The following is a 21,146-nucleotide window of genomic DNA, read 5'->3' on the forward strand; positions in this document are numbered from 1 at the left end:
TTGTTATTATAGTTAACATTTTAGATATAACTATTATAACTTCATCTGGTATTATAGTTAATGTTGTTATTTATTGTATATTTGTATTTAGCTTTATGGTTGGGAGCTATCTGCAACCTTTAGAAAGATATTAATAGTGCAATGAAATAAATATACAGTCTGTCGGGAAGCTTCGGCTTGACAGGCTAGATTCGTTGCCAGAATTATAATTATATTTATATGTATATATCAATGTGTGTATATTATGGCAATAAACATTACTTACTTACTTAAAAAAACACACACACAATAACCTCTCCCGTGGCGCAACTGATTAGAGCGCTGCGCTGCAAGGCTTCAGGGTCTGACAGGGCGGCGGTTCGAGCCATCTCAGGCCGGAATCTTTCCGTTAACTAGGAGTAGTTCTGTCCCCCCTTGAGCAAGGGGGATGGGGTGTGGGGTGTGTGAGGTCCTGGTAGTGCCCTGAGATCGACAATAATGAGCACTTGGGCACGTTGGGAGGGTACCTGCTGGCGATTACGAGTCCAACACGTGATCAGGCCGTGGTGAGTGAGTTTTACACACACACACACACACACACACACACACACACACACACACACACACACACACACTTACCATCATCAGCATCAGCACAACAGCCGCCGCCACACTGAGTCTCTTCATCCTGAGTGTGTCCATGTGTGAGTGTCTGCCAGTCTCCGCCGCACGCCTATATATACACAGCGGCACGCACACGCAAGCACGCCCCCCCCCCACACACACACACACACTTATCTCTCGCCTCGGACATGAGGGTGACGCAAGGGTTCAAGGGTGGGAAGAGAGGTATAGCAGAGGAGGAAACGTGGAAACATGGGGCAGGCACCAGCAAGCTTATTGGCTCGTTACAGGACACCCGTGGCTCAACATGCTCGGCGCCACGCGGCCCTTTGAGCGTGAGGGCGTAAGAACCAGTCACCGGGACACGGGCCGGTGAGAAATCCGGTATTAGCACGGTTTGGCTTCCCCAGGTTCACCATTTATCGACAGCCCGAAGGGAGGATGAACAGCTGGGCCGGGAAGAAAACGCCAAAGAAACAACGGCAAGGTTTAGCGGCAGCAGTTATTATTACCAACCAAGACAGGAATGATACATGTCGTGGGAAGACGCACACCACGTACAGTACTTACATACGTACGCACGTACATATATAAGAACATAAGAACATAAGAACGTAAGAAGTCTGCAAGAGACCGGTTGACCTATACAAGGCAGCTCCTGTTAACAATATACACGAACTCCCTCCCACACTGATGAGCTACTGAGGGTATTCACTTTGTCATGAGTGGTCAAGGGTAGGGGAGGGGGGCATGGGGGCATCAGGGGTAGGGGAGGGTGGCATGGGGGCATCAGGGGTAGGGGATGGGGGCATGGGGGCATCAGGGGTAGGGGAGGGGGGCATGGGGGCATCAGGGGTAGGGGATGGGGGCATGGGGGGATCAGGGGTAGGGGAGGGGGGCATCAGGGGTAGGGGAGGGGGGTATGGGGGCATCAGGGGTAGGGGCAGTTGCCGGGCAGGGCACAGAAGCCGAAGCCTGGCGTGGGGTTGAAGACATTGTCACCGGGGCAGGTGGTCATCACGCCCGGCACGCCCGCGCCGGCACAGTCAAAGTATTCCGGCTGGCAGGTTTGGCAGGCGGGGAAATCACCCGCCGCGGGGCAGGTGAAGGTGGTCACGCAGTCACCGGTGGTGGTGGTGGTGGTGGTGCCGCCGCCGCTGGTTGGACCGCTGCTACTGCCGCCGCCGCTGGTTGGACCGCTGCTACTGCCACCGCCGCCGCCCGAGCTGGTGGTGGTGGTGGTGGTGGTGGTGGTGGAGGTGGAGGAGGAGTCCCCGTTCTCTCCCCCCGTGGCGGCGTCGCACAGTGTGGTGCAGGAGTTGGGGTCGCCTGCCTCACAATTGCCAAGCGCTATGTTGAAGTACTTCCCGGCGCCGCAGGAGTACTTGAACTCTTCGCCGGGATCGCCTTCCACGCCTTCTTCACACACGTAGAACGAGCCACAGTCTTTGGGGTCCGGCACGATGGCGAGGGCGGAGCCGTCGCAGTTGACGTCGCAGTAAGGGGAGCAGCAGACAGACTCGTCGTAGGTGCAGCTGCTGCCGTCGAAGTAGGGGAAATCAGCAGAGCATTCCGCCAACACGGGACCGCCGGGGGTGCAGAAGTAGTAGGTGGAGCAGTCGAAGAGGTTGGCGACCACCGTCGTGGTAGCGTTGCAGGTTATGGCGCAGCCCGAGCCTCCACCACCACACACGGGCTCACAATCCGTACCGGCCACACACTCAAGGGTGGCCGGGTCGAAGTGGCTAGTGTTGCCGCAGCTGTTCGGGTGCGGCGCCGGTTGGCCGTTGAAGCAGAAGTAGTAATTTGTGCAGTTTTTGGGGTCGACAACTTTGTCGCCGGTGGCCATGCCGGTACAGTCAGGCTCACACGACGCCAGGGGGGAGATGGAGACCTCCAGGGCAGACCCCCCCCGGGGCAGCATCTGTGGGGGAAAAGAGAGCGTGGAGGTGGTGGTGGTGGTGGAGCGATGGGAGTGATGTGGTGGTGGTGGTGGTGAAGAGATGAGTGTGATGTGGTGGTGGTGGTGGTGGTGGTGGTGGAGCGATGGGAGTGATGTGGTGGTGGTGGTGGTGGAGCGATGGGAGTGATGTGGTGGAGGTGGTGGTGGTGGTGAAGGAGGGGGAGGGTTGGGCACAAGGAGGCAGCAAAACAGTGACCAAGTTTCATTCCAAAGTTTCATCGTGATTTTATTTTACGTAACAGTATGTGTCTCTACGTGTGTGTGTGTGTGTGTGTGTGTGTGTGTGTGTGTGTGTGTGTGTTGAGTTTCTCGGTCTGTTTGCTTTTTTGTCTATCTGTCTATTTGTCTCTGTCTTTCCTCTTCACACACACACACACACACACACACACACACGTAAGAACATAAGAACATAGGAGTCTGCAAGAGGCCGGTAGGCCTGTACGAGGCAGCTCCTCTGAACCTAAGCTCCCGTGTAGCTCCCGTGTATCTAACCCCACCTAATATCGCTGTCCATGAATTTATCTAATCTATTTTTGAATGTGACAATTGTATTGGCACTCACTACATGACTGCTAAGCCTATTCCACTCATCCACCACCCTGTTTGTAAACCAATTTTTGCCTATGTCCCTGTTGAATCTGAATTTATCCAGTTTAATTAACCCTGTGGTAGCAGCGGGGATCATGTGTCTTAATGGTCCCTCTAAGCGAGAAAAATGAGAAAAAATCATCACTCACAGAAACCATTTCATAATATATATCAAAGCATTTGTGATGAGTTTATGTATCATCTATTTTGGGGGGTTTAAATCATGGCACAAATTTGGCCCGTCGCTGCTACCGGGTTAAACCCATTATTTCGTGTCCTACCCGGTTCTCTTACCAACAAAACCTTATGAATGTCTCCCTTATTAAAGCCCTTCATCCATTTATAAACCTCGATCATGTCTCCACGCACCCTTCGCCTTTCTAGAGAATGCAAGTTTAACTGTTTGAGTCTTTCCTCGTATGGCAAGTTTCTCAACCCCTGAATCATCTTAGTCATCCTCCTCTGCACCGATTCTAACATTTTGATATCCATTCTATAGTAAGGTGACCAGAACTGAACCGCATAGTCAAGATGAGGTCTAACTAATGCTAAATATAGTTTGAGGAAGACTTCGGCGCTTCTGTTGCTTACGCTCCTTGAAATAAATCCCAGTACCCTATTAGCTCGATTTCTAGCTTGAATGCATTGTGCCCTTGGACGGAGATCAGAGCTCACTAAGACCCCTAAATCCCTCTCGCACCCAGACCTGCTTATGAGAGTGTCATTTAAGCAATAGTTATGTGAGGGGTTGTTCCTACACACACACACACACACACACACACACACACACACACACACACACACTTACCATCATCAGCATCAGCACAACAGCCGCCGCCACACTGAGTCTCTTCATCCTGAGTGTGTCTATGGGTGAATGTCTGCCAGTCCGCCCGCACGCCTATATATACACACCTGCACACACACACACACACACACACACACACACACACACACACACACACACACACTTATCTCTTGTTTCGTAAGTGGTTCCGGTCATGATGGTGATGATGATGCAAGGATTCAGTATAGAGAAGATGAGTATAGCAGAGGAGGGAACCTGGAAACATGGGGCAGGCAACAGCAAGCTCATCGGCTCATAACAGGACACCCGCGCAGAAGAAAGCACTTCGGTACGTGCGCTCATTTCACTCCTGTGGCAACGAAGTAACGGTAGAGGGGATTTTTAAAGGAGTTGATGGTTTGGCGGGAAGGTTGTTGCCGTGGCGGATGAGTCTGACTGAGAAGAGACCCTTGCCGTTGTCTGAGCTACACCGCCTCCTTTGAATCGGCAGACCGTCGTTTCCAGTTCTTGAATTGGAGTGGTCGATGTTACTGAACACTTCGAGCTGTATTTTAAGACACCACGCTTCTCACATCAACTATTTCTAAAGGTCAAAGAGGGGATCAATCGGGTTTTCATAAGTGTTTTTTAAGGTTCATGGCACAGAGGAAGGGTCAAACTACCACCAGGATCATAAAACTACCCCTGGAAAGGCCTACAGCTCCTACGAAAGCCATGTCAAATATGTGAACTTGGGCGACGAAATGTTTTAAAATACGACCCTCTGCTTCCCCGGGTCGTTATTCAGGCGGCTGAGTCCTCAAGGGGGGAATCATTTCCGAAGCGCGTCGCTGAACTCTCTCCAGCAATTCAATGTCCATCCTGTAATTGGTGGACCAGAACTGCACCGCACACTCCAGGCGAGGCCTCTCCATCGTGTTACACAGGGACAACATTACCCGGCGTCTTGCACTCTGCGTTTCTCGCCATGAACCCGAGCAAAGTATTGGCTTAATGCATTAATTTTCAGTGCAGTATAGTATATAGCAAGGAGGAGGAGGAGGAGGAGGAGGAGGAGGAGGAAAAGGTATTAAGAAGAAAGAGGTAACGTTTTGGGCTCTATATTTCATTCAAGGTCCCTCCCCCCCCTCCCCCCCTCCCCCCCCCCTCGGGTGAAAGCTGGGAGCGCCTCAACATCCCTGGGGACTCAGGGTTGGCATTAAACACACACACACACACACACACACACACACACACACACACACACACACCCCCAAAAAAAAAAAAAAAAAAAAAAACCGGCGGCGACAAGTATACGATATCAAGGGGATGGACTAAATTCACCTGTCTCGAATTTAGATTACCTGGGGGTGGGTCCATTATCTGTACACACACACACACACACACACACACACACACACACACACTATTCTTCCCCAGCCTCACCCAGTCCTACCCTACTCTACCCTAACACACAGCGAGGCATAGCGCCAACGTCAAACATGGGCTTGCCACAGTTTACCTTCCCCAGGTTTCCCATTTATCGACCAGCCCGTAAGGGAGGATGGACAGCTGGGTGAAATGCACGCTGACTGCCCAGGCCCGCGGAGGGGTAGCCAGGGGCGTTGACCACTGCTCCACGGAGACGCTAAGCCGATGATCAGTATGCTAACATCGCTTCCCTTAACCCGGAAGCAGCAGCAGCGGGGATCATGTTTCTTAATGGTCCCTCAAAGCGAGAAAAATGAGAAAAAATCACCCTCACACAAACCATTTCATAATATATATCGAAGCATTTGTGATCATATTATGTATCATCTATTTGGGGTGGTTTATATGGTGTTACAAATTTGGCCCGTCGCTGCTACACGGTAAAGCCACAAATTTGGCCCGTCGCTGCTACACGGTAAAGCCACAAATTTAGCCTGTCGCTGCTACACGGTAAAGCCACAAATTTGGCCCGTCGCTGCTACACGGTAAAGCCACAAATTTGGCCTGTTGCTGCTACACGGTAAAGCCACAAATTTGGCCCGTCGCTGCTACACGGTAAAGCCACAAATTTGGCCCGTCGGTGCTACACGGTAAAGCCACAAATTTGGCCCGTCGCTGCTACACGGTAAAGCCACAAATTTGGCCTGTCGCTGCTACACGGTAAAGCCACAAATTTGGCCTGTCGCTGCTACACGGTAAAGCCACAAATTTGGCCCGTCGCTGCTACACGGTAAAGCCACAAATTTGGCCCGTCGCTGCTACACGGTAAAGCCACAAATTTGGCCCGTTGCTGCTACACGGTAAAGCCACAAATTTGGCCTGTCGCTGCCATATCGTAAATTTGGCCCGTCGCTACACGGTAAAGCCACAACTTTGGCCTGTCGTTGCTACACGGTAAAGCCACAAATTTGGCCCGTCGCTGCTACACGGTAAGGCCACAAATCTGGCCCGTCGCTGCTACACGGTAAAGCCACAAATTTGGCCCCTCGCTGCTACACGGTAAAGCCACAAATTTGGCCCGTTGCTACTACACGGTAAAGCCACAAATTTGGCCCATCGCTGCTACACGGTAAAGCCACAAATTTGGCCCGTAGCTGCTACACTGTAAAGCCACAAATTTCGCACGTCGGTGCTACACGGTATAGCCACAAATTTGGCCCGTCGCTGCTACACGGTAAAGCCACAATTTGGCCCGTCGCTACACGGTAAAGCCACAAATTTGGCCCATCGCTGCTACACGGTAAAGTCACAAATTTGGCCTGTCGCTGCTACACGGTAAAGCCACAAATTTGACCCGTCGCTGCTACACGGTAAAGCCACAAATTTGGCCCGTCGCTGCTACACGGTAAAGCCACAAATTTGGCCCGTCGCTGCTACACGGTAAAGCCACAAATTTGGCCCGTCGCTGCTACACGGTAAAGCCACAAATTTGGCCCGTCGCTGCTACCTGGTTAAGCGTCCCGTCACCATCGTAAGAGGAACACTACAACCTCCATCAAGACACCTCTCCTACAGAAACTGACCAATCTTTCGGCCACTCCTCTTAACTCTTTTGTAGGAGCAGTGAGTAGCGGGCTTTTTTTTTTTTCATTAGTTTCATTTTTTTTTTTTTTTTTTTTTTTGCCCTTGAACTGTTTCCTCTACTGTAACAAAATGGCCTGAGGATGTACTTTTTTGGTTTCCAGTGGCATGATCACTGCTTCCAAGAGAGAGACCCCTTTGTGTGTGTGTGTGTGTGTGTGTGTGTGTGTGTGTGGGGGGCAAGCGCTTTACGGAGGTGACTGTCTCTTGGGCCGAGGCTCACATTCCACCTGCTGTCTCTTTTCACGCTAAAAAGCCGTGGTTCCGTCACGCTTGTTCCCGCGCTATACTGGATGGAGGCAGCTCATACAATGGTCCGGAGCCTTCCAACTCCTGTTAATCATCATCTTTACATTTTTGCCGGAATCTTTCCAAATCTATTCATCGACTCATCAAAAACTCTAGAATCAAGAAAAATGTCTGGCACCTATTCAAGATATCTGCGACACTTTCAATTCTTCATCTTTCCCACCTCTCCTGATGACAGCCATCAAGTCTTTCCTCTAAGTCTGAACTCTTCGCTCAAACTTTCTCTGAAATTTCTACTCTGGACGATTCGGGGCAAATTCCTCCACCTCATCCCCCTCTCACTCAACTATACATGCAATTAAAATCCTTAAGAATGTTGTTTTCTATGCCCTCTCTGGCCCCAACCCTTAGATGGCTTCGATGGAGTGCCTCCCATTGTCCTCAACAACTGGACCTCTCACCAGGAAGAAAACGTCAAAGAAAAAAAGGCAACGCTTAGTGGCATCAAATGTTATTACCCAACAAAGACAGGAGTGATACATGTCGTGGGAAGACGCACACCACGTGGTACTTACATACGTACCTACATACATGTGTATACTTCTTCATGGGTGGGGGCACGATATATTAATTGATTATAGACAACCATGTCACACGACCTGAGGTATGGCTCCTGTCATCATCGTCATCATCATCATCATCATCATTATAACCAATCGGGAAGGGGAGACTGAGGGGAGATTTACAGGCAGGGGCGGAAGGTGAGTATGTAAGAGCAGAGGAGGGGAGGAGGAGTGCTGGGGTTGGGGCATCAGGGGTAGGGGAGGGGGGCATGGGGGCATCAGGGAAAGGGGAGGGGGGAATGGGGGCATCAGGGGTAGGGGAGGGGGGCATGGGGGCATCAGGGGTAGGGGAGGGGGGCATGGGGGCATCAGGGATAGGGGAGGGGGGCATGGGGGCATCAGGGGTAGGGGAGGGGGGCATGGGGGCATCAGGGGTAGGGGCAGTTGTCGGGCAGGACACAGAAGCCGAGGTTTGGCGTGGGGTTGAAGACATTGTCACCGGGGCAGGTGGTCATCACGCCCGGCACGCCCGCGCCGGCACAGTCAAAGTATTCCGGCTGGCAGGTTTGGCAGGCGGGGAAATCACCCGCCGCGGGGCAGGTGAAGGTGGTCACGCAGTCACCGGTGGTGGTGGTGGTGGTGGTGCCGCCGCCGGGGGGGGTGGTGCCGCCGCCGCCGCCCGAGCTGGTGGTGACGGTGGAGGTGGTGGTGGTGGTGGTAATCCCCGTGGCGGCGTCGCACAGTGTGGTGCAGGAGTTGGGGTCGCCTGCCTCACAATTGCCAAGCGATATGTTGAAGTACTTCCCGTCGCCGCAGGGGTACTTGAATTCCTCGCCTGGCTCCCCTTCCACGCCTTCGTCACACACGTAGAACGAGCCACAGTCACTGGGGTCCGGCACCATGGTGAAGTCGGAGCCGTCGCAGTACGGATCACAGTAGGGGGAGCAGCAGACACTTTTGTCGTAGGTGCAGCTCCTGCCGTCGAAGTAGGGGAATTCAGCAGAGCATTCCGCCCACACGGGACCGCCGGGGGTGCAGAAGTAGTAGGTGGAGCAGTTGAAGAGGTTGGCGACCACCGTCGTGGTAGCGTTGCAGGTTATGGCGCAGCCCGAGCCTCCACCACCACACACGGGCTTACACTCCGGATCGGCCACACACTCAAGGGTGGCCGGGTCGAAGTGGCTAGTGTTGCCGCAGCTGTTCGGGTGATCCGCCGGTTGGCCGTTGATGCAGTAGTAGTAATTTGTGCAGTTTTGGGGGTCGACAACTTTGTCGCCGTTGTCCATGCCGGTACAGTCAGGGTCACACGACGCCAGGGGGGAGATGGAGACCTCCAGGGCAGACCCCCCCCGGGGCAGCACCTGTGGGGGAGAAGAGAGCATGGAGGTGGTGGTAGTGGTGGTGGTGGAGAGATGAGAGTGATGTGGTGGTGGTGTTGGTGGTGAAGGAGGGGGAGGGTTGGGCACTAGGAGGCAGCAAAACAGACACCAAGTTTCATTCCAAAGTTTCGTTCAAAAGTTTCACTCCAAAGTTTCATTCCAACGTTTCATTCCAGAGTTTCACTCCAAAGTTTCATTCCAAAGTTTCACTCCAAAGTTTCATTCCAAAGTTTCATTCCAAAGTTTCACTCCAAAGTTTCATTAAAAAGTTTCATTCCAAAGTTTCATTTCAAAGGTTAATTCCAAAGGTTCATTCCAAAGTTTCATTCCAAATTTCAATCCAAAGTTTCATTCCAAAGTTTCACTCCAAAGTTTCATTTCAAAGTTTCATTCCAAAGTTTCATTCCAAATTTTCATTACAAAGTTTCATTCCAAAGGTTAATTCCAAAGGTTAATTCCAAATTTTTATTCCAACGTTTCATTCCATAGTTTAATTTCAAAGTTTAATTTCAAAGGTTCATTCCAAATTTTCATTCCTAAGTTTCATTCCAAAGTTTAATTTCAAAAATTCACTCCAAAGATTAATTTCAAAGTTTCATTCCAAAGTTTCACTCCAAAGTTTAATTTCAAAATTTCATTGCAAATTTTCATTTCAAAGGTTCATTCCAAATTTTTATTACAAAGTTTCATTACAGAGTTTAATTTCAAAGTTTCATTCCAAAGGTTCATTCCAAATTTTAATTCCAAAGTTTCATTCCAAAGCTTCATTCCAAAGGTTTATTCCAAAGTTTCATTCCAAAGGTTCATTCCAAAGTTTCATTCCAAAGTTTCATTCCAAAGTTTCATTTCAAAGTTTCATTCCAAATTTTCATAACGAAAGTTTCATTCCAAAGGTTCATTCCAAATTTTCATTCCAAAGTTTCATTCCATAGTTTAATTTCAAAGTTTCATTTCAAAGTTTCATTCCAAAGTCGTGTTGGAGTGTTTTAATTTATATTTATTTTTACGTGTCATTATGTTTGTTTCAACGTGTGTGTGTGTGTGTGTGTGTGTGTGTGTGTGTGTGTGTGTGTGTGTGTGTGTGTGTGTGTGTGTGTGTGTGTGTGTTGAGTTTCTCGGTCTGCTTGCCTGTCTGAATGTCTGTTTGTGTCTCTCTTTCCTCTTCACACACACACACACACACACACACACACACACACACACACACACACACACACACACACACACACACACACACACACTTACCATCATCAGCATCAGCACAACAGCCGCCGCCACACTGAGTCTCTTCATCCTGAGTGTGTCCATGTGTGAGTGTCTGTCTGTCTCCGCCCGCACGCCTATATATACACAGCGGCACGAACACAAGCACACAAGCACGCACGCACGCACACACACACACACACACACACACACACACACACACACACACACACACACACACACACACACACACACACTTATCTCTCATTTGGTAGGCGTTTCCGAAGATAAGGAAAGAATTCAGTGAGAGTAGATAGTTATAGAAGAGGAGGAGGAGGAGTAGGAGGAGGAGGAGGAGGAGGAGGAGGTTTTTCTTTCATTAATTTTTACTATTTCGAAATTTCCAACAACGCCAAGGTTCAGCATTTCGAGGTGACGATCCCGAACCTCAACAAGCCCAAGGTGACGGAAATGGGCGCCGACGCAACGCGGAGCTACAGCGTATGCCTCCAACGCTCACCTTCCCCAGACCTCAACAGCTCCCTCGTCTTCACCTCAAACCTCACAACTACGACAATAACCGAGACCCGGAGGTGAGAGAGTGTCTGTCCCGCTCCTTAACCCGGAAGCTGTGGGGATCATGTTTCTTAATGGTCCCTCTAAGCGAGAAAAATGAGAAAAAATCACCCTCACACAAACCATTTCATAATATATATCAAAGCATTTGTGATCAGTTTATGCATCATCTGTTTTTTGGGGGGTTATATCATGGCACAAATTTGGCCCGTCGCTGCTACACGGTTAACTCTTGCATTACGGTGAGAGGGAAAAAAACTCTTCGGGTTCTCTACAGGAGCAGCAAGTAGCGTTTTTTTATTTTATTTTTATTTCTGTTTCCTTTTTTTGTGCCCTTGTGCTGTCGCCTTTGCTGTAAAAAAAAAAAAAAAAACTAATAATAATTTTAAAAAATGGAAACGAAATAAAGAAAAAATAAAAATGACTGCGAGATTTTTTTTTAACTTATGATGAAAGAAATGTGAAAATAAAATACTAATACTAATACCAATACCAATACTAATACTAATACCAATACTAATACCAATACTAATATCAATACTAATACTAATACCAATACTAATACCTATACTAATACTAATACCAATTCTAATATCTATACTAATACTAATACTAATACCAATACTAATACCAATACTAATAACAATACTAATACCAATACTAATAACAATACTAATAACAATACTAATACTAATACCAATACTAATACCTATACTAATACTAATACCAATACTAATACCTATACTAATACTAATACCAATACTAAAACTAATACTAACACCAATACTAATACCAATACTAACACCAATCAACACTAATACCAATACCATTACAACACCAATACTAACACCAACAATACTAACAACCAACACCAATACTTACACCAATACCAACACCAATACCAATACTAATACCAATACCAACACCAATACTAATACCAACACCAATACCAACACAATACCAATACCAACACCAACACCAATACCAATACCAACACCAATACCAACACCAACACCAATACTAATAACTAACAACACCAACACCAATACCAACACCAATAACACCAATACCAACAATCAATACCAATACCAACAACACCAACACCAATACCAACAACTAATACTAATACCAATACTAATACTAATACTTATACAAATACTAATACCAATACTAATACCAATACAAATACTTATACCAATACTAATACTAATATCAATACTAATACCAATACCAATTCTAATGCCATTGCTAACACTTATACTAATACTAATATCAATACTAATACTAATACCATTGCTAATACCAATACAAATACTAATACCAATACGAATACTAATACTAATATTAATAATAATACCAATACTAATACTAATACCAATATTAATACTAATACTAATACCAATACTAATACGAATACCAATACTAATTATAATACCAATGCTAATACTAACACTAATACCGATACTAATACCAATACCAATATCATTATTAAAACCAACACCAATACCAATACTAATACCAATACCAATACTAATATTAATGCCAATACTAATACTAATACCAATACTAACACTAATACCAATACTAACACTAATACTAATACTAATACTAACACTAATACCAATACTAACACTAATACCAATACTAACACTAATACTAATACTAATACTAACACTAATACCAATACTAATGCTAATACCAATAACTAATACCAATAATTAATAATAATACCAATACTAATACTAATATACCAATAATAATACCAACACCAATACTAATACCAATACCAATACCAATACCAACACCAATACCAATAATTAATACTAATACCAATACCAACACCAATACCAATACCAACACTAACACCAATACCAATACCAATACTAACACTAATACCAATACTAATACCAATACCAATACCAATACTAATACCAATACTAATACCAACACTAATACTAATACCAATACCAATACCAATACTAACACTAATACCAATACCAATACCAATACCAATACCAACACTAATACCAATACTAATACCAATACCAATACCAATACTAACACTAATACCAACACTAAAACCAATACTAATACCAATACTAATACCAATACCAACACCAATACCAATACCAACACTAACACCAATACCAATACCAATACTAACACTAATACCAATACTAATACCAATACCAATACCAATACCAACACCAACACAAATACCAACACCAACACCAATACCAACACCACTACCAACACCAACACCAATACCAATACCAACACTAATACCAACACCAATACCAACACCAATACCAACACCAATACCAACACTAATACCAACACCAACACCAATACCAATACCAACACTAATACTAACACTAATACCAATACTAACACTAATACTAATACTAATACTAACACTAATACCAATACTAATACTAATACTAACACTAATACCAATACTAACACTAATACTAATACTAATACTAACACTAATACCAATACTAACACTAATACTAATACTAATACTAACACTAATACCAATACTAACACTAATACTAATACTAAAGTAAAAGAACTCTAAAATTCTCTCTCTCTCCCCGGGAGGTGGGGGTGGGTGACTCGGGACGGAGGAAGGGGGGGGGGGGGGGGTAGAATCATGGGGGGGGGGGGGGCAGGTGTCCAAAAAATTTAGGTTAATGAGTTAATCTTCACTTATTCTGATATCTAGGTTATTTGGGGGTGGATCCATTGTCTACACACACACACACACACACACACACACACACACACACACACACGAACCCGCCCCCTTGCGCAAGTCATTCAAGATAGCGTAGACAATATACGCATTTTTGAGGAGCTGGATCTATTTTTACATGTGTGTGTGTGTGTGTGTGTGTGTGTGTGTGTGTGTGTGTGTGTGTGTGTGTGTGAGAGAGAGAGGTGTGTGTGTGTGTGTGTGTGTGTGTGTGTGTGTGTGTGTGTGTGTGTGTGTGTGTGTGTGTGTGTGTGTGTGTGTGTGTGTGTGTGTGAGAGAGAATGTGTGTGTGTGTGTGTGTGTGTGTGTGTGTGTGTGTGTGTGTGTGTGTGTGTGTGTAGAAGAATATAATAACATAAAAATATATATATAGTAAAATAAATAGATAGATAGATAGATAGAGATAGATAGATAGGTAGACGGAGAGAGAAGAAAGAAAGAAAAAGAAAGGAAGAAAAGAAAAACTGAAGAAGAAAAAGATAACAAAAAAGAAGAAAGGAAGATAGATAGAAAGACAAAGAAGAATTAGAAAAAGAAAATAAGAAAAAAAAGATAAATATTGAGGAAAAGAATAGAAGAAAAAAAGATGAAAAGGAAAGAAAGAAAGAAAGAAAGAAAAGAAAGAAGAAGACAAAGAAGAAAGGAAAGAAAATATATAGAAATTAACTGTTCTTTTCTTCATTTTTTTCACTAATCAGTCGAACACACACACACACACACACACACACACACACACACACGGACTTCCCCAGCTTCTATTGTTTTATTTTTTTTTTCTTTCTCTTTAAATCCATATCTATGTACACACACACACACACACACACACACACACACACACACACACACACACACACACACACTTACACAATCGTAATCTAAGTATTTTCCTCCTCCGCCTCCTCCTCCTCTTCCTCCTCCTCCTCCTCCTCCTCTTCCTCCTCCTCCTCCTCCTCCTCCTCCGACTTTTTTTTTATATATTATTTTTTCAATGTTAATAAAATTTCCTTCCTCCTTCCCTCCTCCTCCTCCTCCTCCTCCTCTTCCTCCTCTTCCTTCTCTTCCTCCTCTTCCTCAACGCGTGGATTCGAACCCGTCTCCATGGCAAACTGGTCTACATATAATAATAATAATAATAATAATAATAATAATAATAATAATAATAATAATAATAATAATAATAATAATAATAATAATAATAATAATAATAAAAATAATGTATAAAAAGAAAGTTAGATGTAAATTGAAAGATAAAGATAGATAGAAATAGAAAGAAAGAGAGAAAGAAAGAAAGAAAAGAATTAGAAAAAAGAGAAAACAAGAGAAAACAAAGATAGATATTAAAAGAGAGACAGAAAGAAAGAAAGAAAGAAAGAAAGAAAAACAAAAACAAAAATACATATAAGTAAAAATAAAGTACATATTATTCACTTACCTCTCTCCCTAGTAGTAGTAGTAGTAGTAGTAGTAGTAGTAGTAGTAGTAGTAGTAGTAGTAGTAGTAGTAGGTAGTAATAGTAGTAGTAGTAGTAGTAGTAGTAGTAGTAGTAGTAGTAGTAGTAGTAGTAGTAGTAGTAGTAGTAGTAGTAGTAGTAGTAGTAGTAGTAGTAGTAGTAGTAGTAGTAGTAGTAGTAGTAGTAGTAGTAGTAGTAGTAGTAGTAGTAGTAGTAGTAGTAGTAGTAGGTAGTCGTAGTAATAGTAGTAGTAGTAGTTGTAGTAGTAGTAGTAGTAGTAGTAGTAGTAGTAGTAGTAGTAGTAGTAGTAGTAGTAGTAGTAGTAGTAGTAGTAGTAGTAGTAGTAGTAGTAGTAGTAGTAGTAGTAGTAGTAGTAGTAGTAGTAGTAGTAGCAGTAGTAGTGGGTGGGTGGGCTCGGCATCACCAACCCGCAAAATCTGGCTGAGTCTGAATTCGGGAACTCAATCCGAACCACAGCCTCCTTGACCGGATATATTACCAATCAAAATGAAAGGGGAGAAGACAACCCTCAAGATATTAGGTCACTAAGGAATGAAATCTCCATAAACAGAGAAGGAAAACAGAGAGACACTCTGAGTGACCTAATGAGAGAACTCCCAGAAGACACAAGGAGGAGGACAGATATTGCACAGGAAGTGGGCGCTTCAAACTGGCTAACCACACTACCTATCAGGGCAAAAGGCTTCAACTTAAACAAAAAAGAATTCACTGATGCCCTTGGCCTCAGGTATGGCTGGCCAGTGGATGGGCTCCCAAACATGTGTAACTGTGGCTCACCCTTCAACCAAAATCATGCCATGACATGCAAGAGAGGAGGTTTCGTCTGCATGAGACATGATGAAGTAAGAGACGTAACAGCTCAGATGCTGAAAGAAGTCTGCCACGACGTGACTGTGGAACCCATGCTGCTCCCTCTGCAAGGCGAACACCTCGCCAGACGCACCGCTAATGTTTCGAACGAAGCACGAGTGGATGTTAGCGCCAGAGGGTTTTGGACTCGTGGACAAAGGGCATATTTTGACATAAGGATCTTTGATCCCATGGCCCATTGCCACAGAGACCTGACCCTTGATGCAGCCCACAGAAGAAACGAACAAGAGAAGAACAGAGCATATGAAGAAAGAATACAGAATGTGGACCAGGGCTCCTTCACCCCGGTAGTATTCACGACGGCAGGAGGGATGGGACCAAGGGCGCAGAGCTTCTACGCAAGACTCGCCGAAACACTGGCGGATAAGAAACAGCAGCCAAGAAGCAGTGTGGTCGCCTCGATGAGATGCAGGCTGTCCTTCTCCCTCCTGAGGTCAGCCTTGTTCTGCCTGAGAGGAACCAGGTCACCTGCACCCAAAACCACCCGCATTGCTGATCTGGACTTTGAAGCGACGGTGGTTGATAGTCGTATCAACCACAAGCTCTGTTAGCTTAAAATTAAAATGTTTAGTAAAGTTTGTCATACTAAATAAAGATGGTTGTCGGCCACAGTCATTGGCGGGGTGGGGCCAATGAATTGCTTTGTGAAAGGATATGAGAGAATATACCGCTCACAACGCAACTCTAATAGATGGAGGTCCGTAGTAGTAGTAGTAGTAGTAGTAGTAGTAGTAGTAGTAGTAGTAGTAGTAGTAGTAGTAGTAGTAGTAGTAGTAGTAGTAGTAAGATGAAAGTATGTATGTGTGTGTGTGTGTGTGTATGTGTGTGTGTGTGTGTGTGTGTGTGTGTGTTCTAATCCACTATTCTCTATACTAGTATAGTAGTAGTAGTAGTAGTAGTAGTAGTAATAGTAGTAGTAGTAGTAGTAGTAGTAGTAGTAGTAGTAGTAATAGTAGTAGTAGTAGTAGTAGTAGTAGTAGTAGTAGTAGTAGTAGTAGTAGTAGTAGTAGTAGTAGTAGTAGTAGTAGTAGTAGTAGTAGTAGTAGTAGTAGTAGTAGTAGTAGTAGTAGTAGTAGTAGTAGTAGTAGTAGTAGTAGTAGTAGTAGTAGTAGTAGTAGTAGTAGTAGTAGTAGTAGTAGTAGTAGTAGTAGTCATACTTGTAAAGGAAAAGAAAAAATAATTAATAGACAAAGAAAAAGAGAAAGAAAGAAAGAAAGAAAGAAGAGAAAGCAAGAAAGAAAGAGAGAGAGAGAGAGAGAGAGAGAGAGAGAGAGAGAGAGAGAGAGAGAGAGAGAAATCATGAAAAGGAAAAGAAGAAAATCAGGAACAAAGAAAATAGTCAACAAACACATTAACCTAACTTCCATATTTTCCCTCATTTCAACCCCTTCCAGCCCTTCACCCTACACCCTAAGCACACTGGATACACCCTAAGGCTTCCACTACACCCTGACACCCTGGAAACACCCGTGGAAATAGATAGAAAAGAGATATTATAATTTTTCTAACACAATTTTCCTCTGGTCATTCAAACTAGCTTCCATATTTTCCCTCATTTCAACCCCTTCCCGCCCTTCACCCTACATCCTAAGCGCACTGGATACACCCTAAGGCTTCCACTACACCCTGACACCCTGGAAACACCCATGGAAATAGACTAAAAGGAGATATTATAAATTTTCTAACACTTTTTTTCATCTTCCTCCTCCTCCGGAATCGAGTGCCATTACAGAACTTGAATAGATGAGTTCCCCCTCAAGTCTAATACATAATCGCTGTTTTTTATTGTTTTTTCGGTGTTTTAAAGAAGATTATAGTTTGTTTTAGTGTGTTTTTTTGTGCTTTATATTTTCTACGTGTTTAGGTGTCCGTAGAATGTCGAATTAGTGAGTTATTGAATATTTCTCTTAGGCATTTCAAAATCGCTAATATCTCGCTAATTATCCACTTCCGTCTATCGTAATTAAGGTAGAAATACGTGTAAATTATCTATTGTCTATTTTTGAGGTCAAGAACGAAGGGGAATAAGGGAAAATAAGGATAAAGAGTCAAAATAAGGATAGGAGCGAGAGGAGTGAATGGAAGAAAACGATTATTTAATGGTGGACTAAACTAAACTTATTCCCCATTTTTTTTTATTATTTAATGGCGGACTGAAGTAAATTTATTCTTATTTCTATTATTATTCCTTCTTCCTCATCCCTTCTTTCTCATTCATTCTCCATTATTCCGCCTTTTATCATTATTTTCTTATTCCTCTTAAAATCTATCTTAAATTACGAAGAAGGGAAATGGAGGAGAATTAAGAGGAAATAGAATAGTGGGAATAGAGAGGAATAGAGAGGAAGAGGAAGAGGAAAAGGAAGAGGAATAGAGAGAAAGGAAGAAAGGAAGGAATAAGGGAAAGGAAGAGAAGAGGAACGGGAGAGAAAAAGCGAATGAGAGAGAGAGAGAGAGAGAGAGAGAGAGAGAGAGAGAGAGAGAGAGAGAGAGAGAGAGAGAGAGAGAGAGAGAGAGAGAGAGAGATAATAATAATAATAATAATAATAATAAACTTCTACTGCTCTACATATTCATTACACATTAGACATAAATGAGGAAAATCTACATTGTTATCACACAAAAGTTACTAATTTATTTTTGAGCTTCGATTTCAATACAGTCAAGTTATCAGAGTCTTTTATTTCACAAGGTAGCGAGTTCCACAGATTCGGCCCTAGTACAGAAAGAGCTCTCGCACCTGTCTCCGTGTTTGTTCTGGGGACATATATATTCTCACATCAGCCATTTCTAAAAGTCAAAGAGGGGGTCAGTCGGGTTCCAATTAGTGTTTCTTCAGGTTCACGGTACAGAGGAAGGGTCACACTACCACCAGGGTCATAAAACTGCCCCTGGAAATGCCCACAACTCCTACGAAAGCCTTGTCATATGAGTGTTTCTTCAGGTTCACGGTACAGAAGAAGACTCACACTACCACCAGGGTCATAAAACTGCCCCTGGAAATGCCCACAACTCCTACGAAAGCCTTGTCATATGAGTGTTTCTTCAGGTTCACGGTACAGAGGAAGGGTCACACTACCACCAGGGTCATAAAACTGCCCCTGGAAATGCCCACAACTCCTACGAAAGCCTTGTCATATGAGTGTTTCTTCAGGTTCACGGTACAGAGGAAGGGTCACACTACCAACAGGGTCATAAAACTGCCCCTGGAAATGCCCACAACTCCCACGAAGGCCTTGTGTACTATGTGTGAGAGGGGCGTGAAGGGTCATCGGTGTAGCCACGCCCTCCCCCAGGTGAGTAGGGGAGCCGGTGATAAGCTCCTTGGGGGTCGTTAAGCCTTTCCTGCTTCCCTCCTCCGCCTCTGACTCATGGCCACTTGCAAGCCTTAACGTGTTTCCAGTTTCTGCTTATGAGTGTTGCTATTGTGGGAGGCAGTCATGTTATTTTGGATGTTTTTTGGTCTCACGAGTAGGGAGTCAGAGTTGTCTTTCAGTATCCACATTTGCTTGTTCACAGTTCACACAGGCGGAAAAGGTTGGCATATGCTTTGTGGATACTTTTGGTTGTTGTGGGCATATCCAGGAGTAGTTTTATGACCCCGGTGGTAGTGTGACCCTTCCTCTGTACTGTGAACCTGCAGACTTTCCTAGGAGTTTGTGGGTATTTAAAAGTAGTTTTATGACCCTGGGTGTGACCTGACCTTCCCCCTAAACAAACAAATTTGACAAGGCGAGTTGTGGGCATTTCCAGGGGTAGTTTTATGACCCTGGTGGTAGTGTGACCCTTCCTCTGTACTGTGAACCTACAGAAACACCTATTTGACAAGGCTTTCCTAGGAGTTGTGGGTATTTCCAAAAGTAGTTTTATGACCCTGGTGGTAGTGTGACCCTTCCGTGAACCTAAAGAAACACCTATTTGACAAGGCTTTTCTAGGAGTTGTGGGCATTTCCAGGAGTAGTTTTATGACCCTGGTGGTAGTGTGACCCTTCCTCTGTACCGTGAACCTAAAGAAACACCTATTTGACAAGGCTTTCCTAGGAGTTGTGGGCATTTCCAGGAGTAGTTTTATGACCCTGGTGGTAGTGTGACCCTTCCTCTGTACCGTGAACCTAAAGAAACACCTATTTGACAAGGCTTTCCTAGGAGTTGTGGGCATTTCCAAGAGTAGTTTTATGACCCCGGTGGTAGTGTGACCCTTCCTCTGTACCGTGAACCTAAAGAAACACCTATTTGACAAGGCTTTCCTAGGAGTTGTGGGCATTTCCAAGAGTAGTTTTATGACCCCGGTGGTAGTGTGACCCTTCCTCAGTACCGTGAACCTAAAGAAACACCTATTTGACAAGGCTTTCCTAGGAGTTGTGGGCATTTCCAGGAGTAGTTTTATGACCCTGGTGGTAGTGTGACCCTTCCTCTGTACCGTGAACCTAAAGAAACACCTATTTGACAAGGCTTTCCAAGGAGTTGTGGGCATTTCCAGGAGTAGTTTTATGACCCCGGTGGTAGTGTGACCCTTCCTCAGTACCGTGAACCTAAAGAAACACCTATTAGACAAGGCGTTCCTAGGAGTTGTGGGCATTTCCAGGAGTAGTTTTATGACCCTGGTGGTAGTGTGACCCTTCCTCTGTACCGTGAACCTAAAGAAACACCTATTTGACAAGGCTTTCCTAGGAGTTGTGGGCATATCCAGGTGTAGTTTTATGACCCTGGTGGTAGTTTGACCCTTCCTCTGTACCGTGAACCTAAAGAAACACCTATTTGGCAAGGCTTTCCTAGGAGTTGTGGGCATTTCCAAGAGTAGTTTTATGACCCCGGTGGTAGTGTGACCCTTCCTCTGTACCGTGAACCTGAAGAAACACTCATTAGAACCCGACTGACCCCCTCTTTGACATTTAGAAATAACTGATGTGAGAAACGAAAGTATCTTACAATACCAGCCTCTGTGTTGGACTGTGGAATCGGCTGAACGTCTTGTGTGATTAATCCTGCTAAAGGCGTTATGCAAGGCGTCTACTAATACAAGGTGATGGATACGAGAACCAGGTAACGCATTGTATACCCAGC

General features: G+C 44.7%; 4 protein-coding genes and 2 long non-coding RNA genes across 7 annotated transcripts in view; 1 reads left to right on the forward strand and 5 right to left on the reverse strand.

The window, feature by feature from the left end:
* LOC126992786 (peritrophin-44-like) overlaps positions 1-1,064 on the reverse strand; it is a 26,752-nt gene extending 25,688 nt beyond the window's left edge. The window contains exon 1 of one of the 2 annotated variants that reach the window (XM_050851589.1): positions 619-766. In XM_050851589.1, coding sequence (XP_050707546.1) covers positions 619-681 — 63 coding nt within the window. In that variant the 5' untranslated portion in view covers positions 682-766. Of the gene's footprint in view, positions 1-618 lie in introns of both variants that reach the window. The other variant, XM_050851590.1, reaches the window with a different exon arrangement.
* Positions 1-8,927, forward strand: part of LOC126992790 (uncharacterized) — a 36,018-nt gene extending 27,091 nt beyond the window's left edge. The window contains exons 2-3 of the long non-coding RNA XR_007747052.1: positions 2,133-2,230; positions 8,890-8,927. This is a non-coding gene — a long non-coding RNA (uncharacterized LOC126992790). The remainder of the gene's footprint in view (positions 1-2,132; positions 2,231-8,889) is intronic.
* Positions 1,088-4,038, reverse strand: LOC126992787 (spore coat protein SP70-like). Its single transcript, XM_050851591.1, has 2 exons — positions 3,963-4,038; positions 1,088-2,527 (listed from the first exon to the last, which is right to left on the reverse strand). The coding sequence occupies exons 1-2, from the start codon at positions 4,008-4,010 to the stop codon at positions 1,535-1,537; spliced, it is 1,041 nt and encodes a 346-aa protein (XP_050707548.1). The 5' UTR covers positions 4,011-4,038; the 3' UTR covers positions 1,088-1,534.
* LOC126992788 (peritrophin-44-like) lies at positions 7,758-10,616 on the reverse strand. The gene is made up of 2 exons (XM_050851592.1): positions 10,450-10,616; positions 7,758-9,186 (listed from the first exon to the last, which is right to left on the reverse strand). The coding sequence occupies exons 1-2, from the start codon at positions 10,510-10,512 to the stop codon at positions 8,254-8,256; spliced, it is 996 nt and encodes a 331-aa protein (XP_050707549.1). The 5' UTR covers positions 10,513-10,616; the 3' UTR covers positions 7,758-8,253.
* Positions 10,617-10,901: 285 nt separating this feature from the next.
* LOC126992743 (integumentary mucin C.1-like) lies at positions 10,902-15,587 on the reverse strand (the record flags this gene model as incomplete). Its single annotated transcript, XM_050851559.1, has 3 exons — positions 10,902-10,975; positions 15,250-15,422; positions 15,472-15,587. Coding segments are annotated over 3 exons (363 nt in total), but the record flags the coding sequence as incomplete, so codon positions are not given.
* A 4,087-nt stretch (positions 15,588-19,674) lies between these two features.
* LOC126992764 (uncharacterized) lies at positions 19,675-20,868 on the reverse strand. The gene is made up of 4 exons (XR_007747024.1): positions 20,720-20,868; positions 20,405-20,509; positions 19,985-20,299; positions 19,675-19,719 (listed from the first exon to the last, which is right to left on the reverse strand). It is a non-coding gene; the product is annotated as an uncharacterized LOC126992764 (long non-coding RNA).
* Positions 20,869-21,146: the final 278 nt, after the last annotated feature.

The sequence above is a fragment of the Eriocheir sinensis genome, unplaced genomic scaffold (genome assembly GCF_024679095.1).
Source record: "Eriocheir sinensis breed Jianghai 21 unplaced genomic scaffold, ASM2467909v1 Scaffold50, whole genome shotgun sequence".
Taxonomy (NCBI): domain Eukaryota; kingdom Metazoa; phylum Arthropoda; class Malacostraca; order Decapoda; family Varunidae; genus Eriocheir; species Eriocheir sinensis.

What these genes read in the sequence shown, in the direction of transcription:
- LOC126992787 (XM_050851591.1), bottom strand. Translation starts at nt 4,010, where the DNA reads ATGAAGAGACTCAGTGTGGCGGCGGCTGTTGTGCTGATGCTGATGATG. An exon ending in TTGTGCTGATGCTGATGATG is followed by an intron (nt 2,528 to 3,962) that starts GTAAGTGTGTGT and finishes TTTCCCCCACAG; the next exon opens with ATGCTGCCCCGGGGGGGGTC.
- LOC126992788 (XM_050851592.1), bottom strand. Translation starts at nt 10,512, where the DNA reads ATGGACACACTCAGGATGAAGAGACTCAGTGTGGCGGCGGCTGTTGTG. An exon ending in TTGTGCTGATGCTGATGATG is followed by an intron (nt 9,187 to 10,449) that starts GTAAGTGTGTGT and finishes TCTCCCCCACAG; the next exon opens with GTGCTGCCCCGGGGGGGGTC.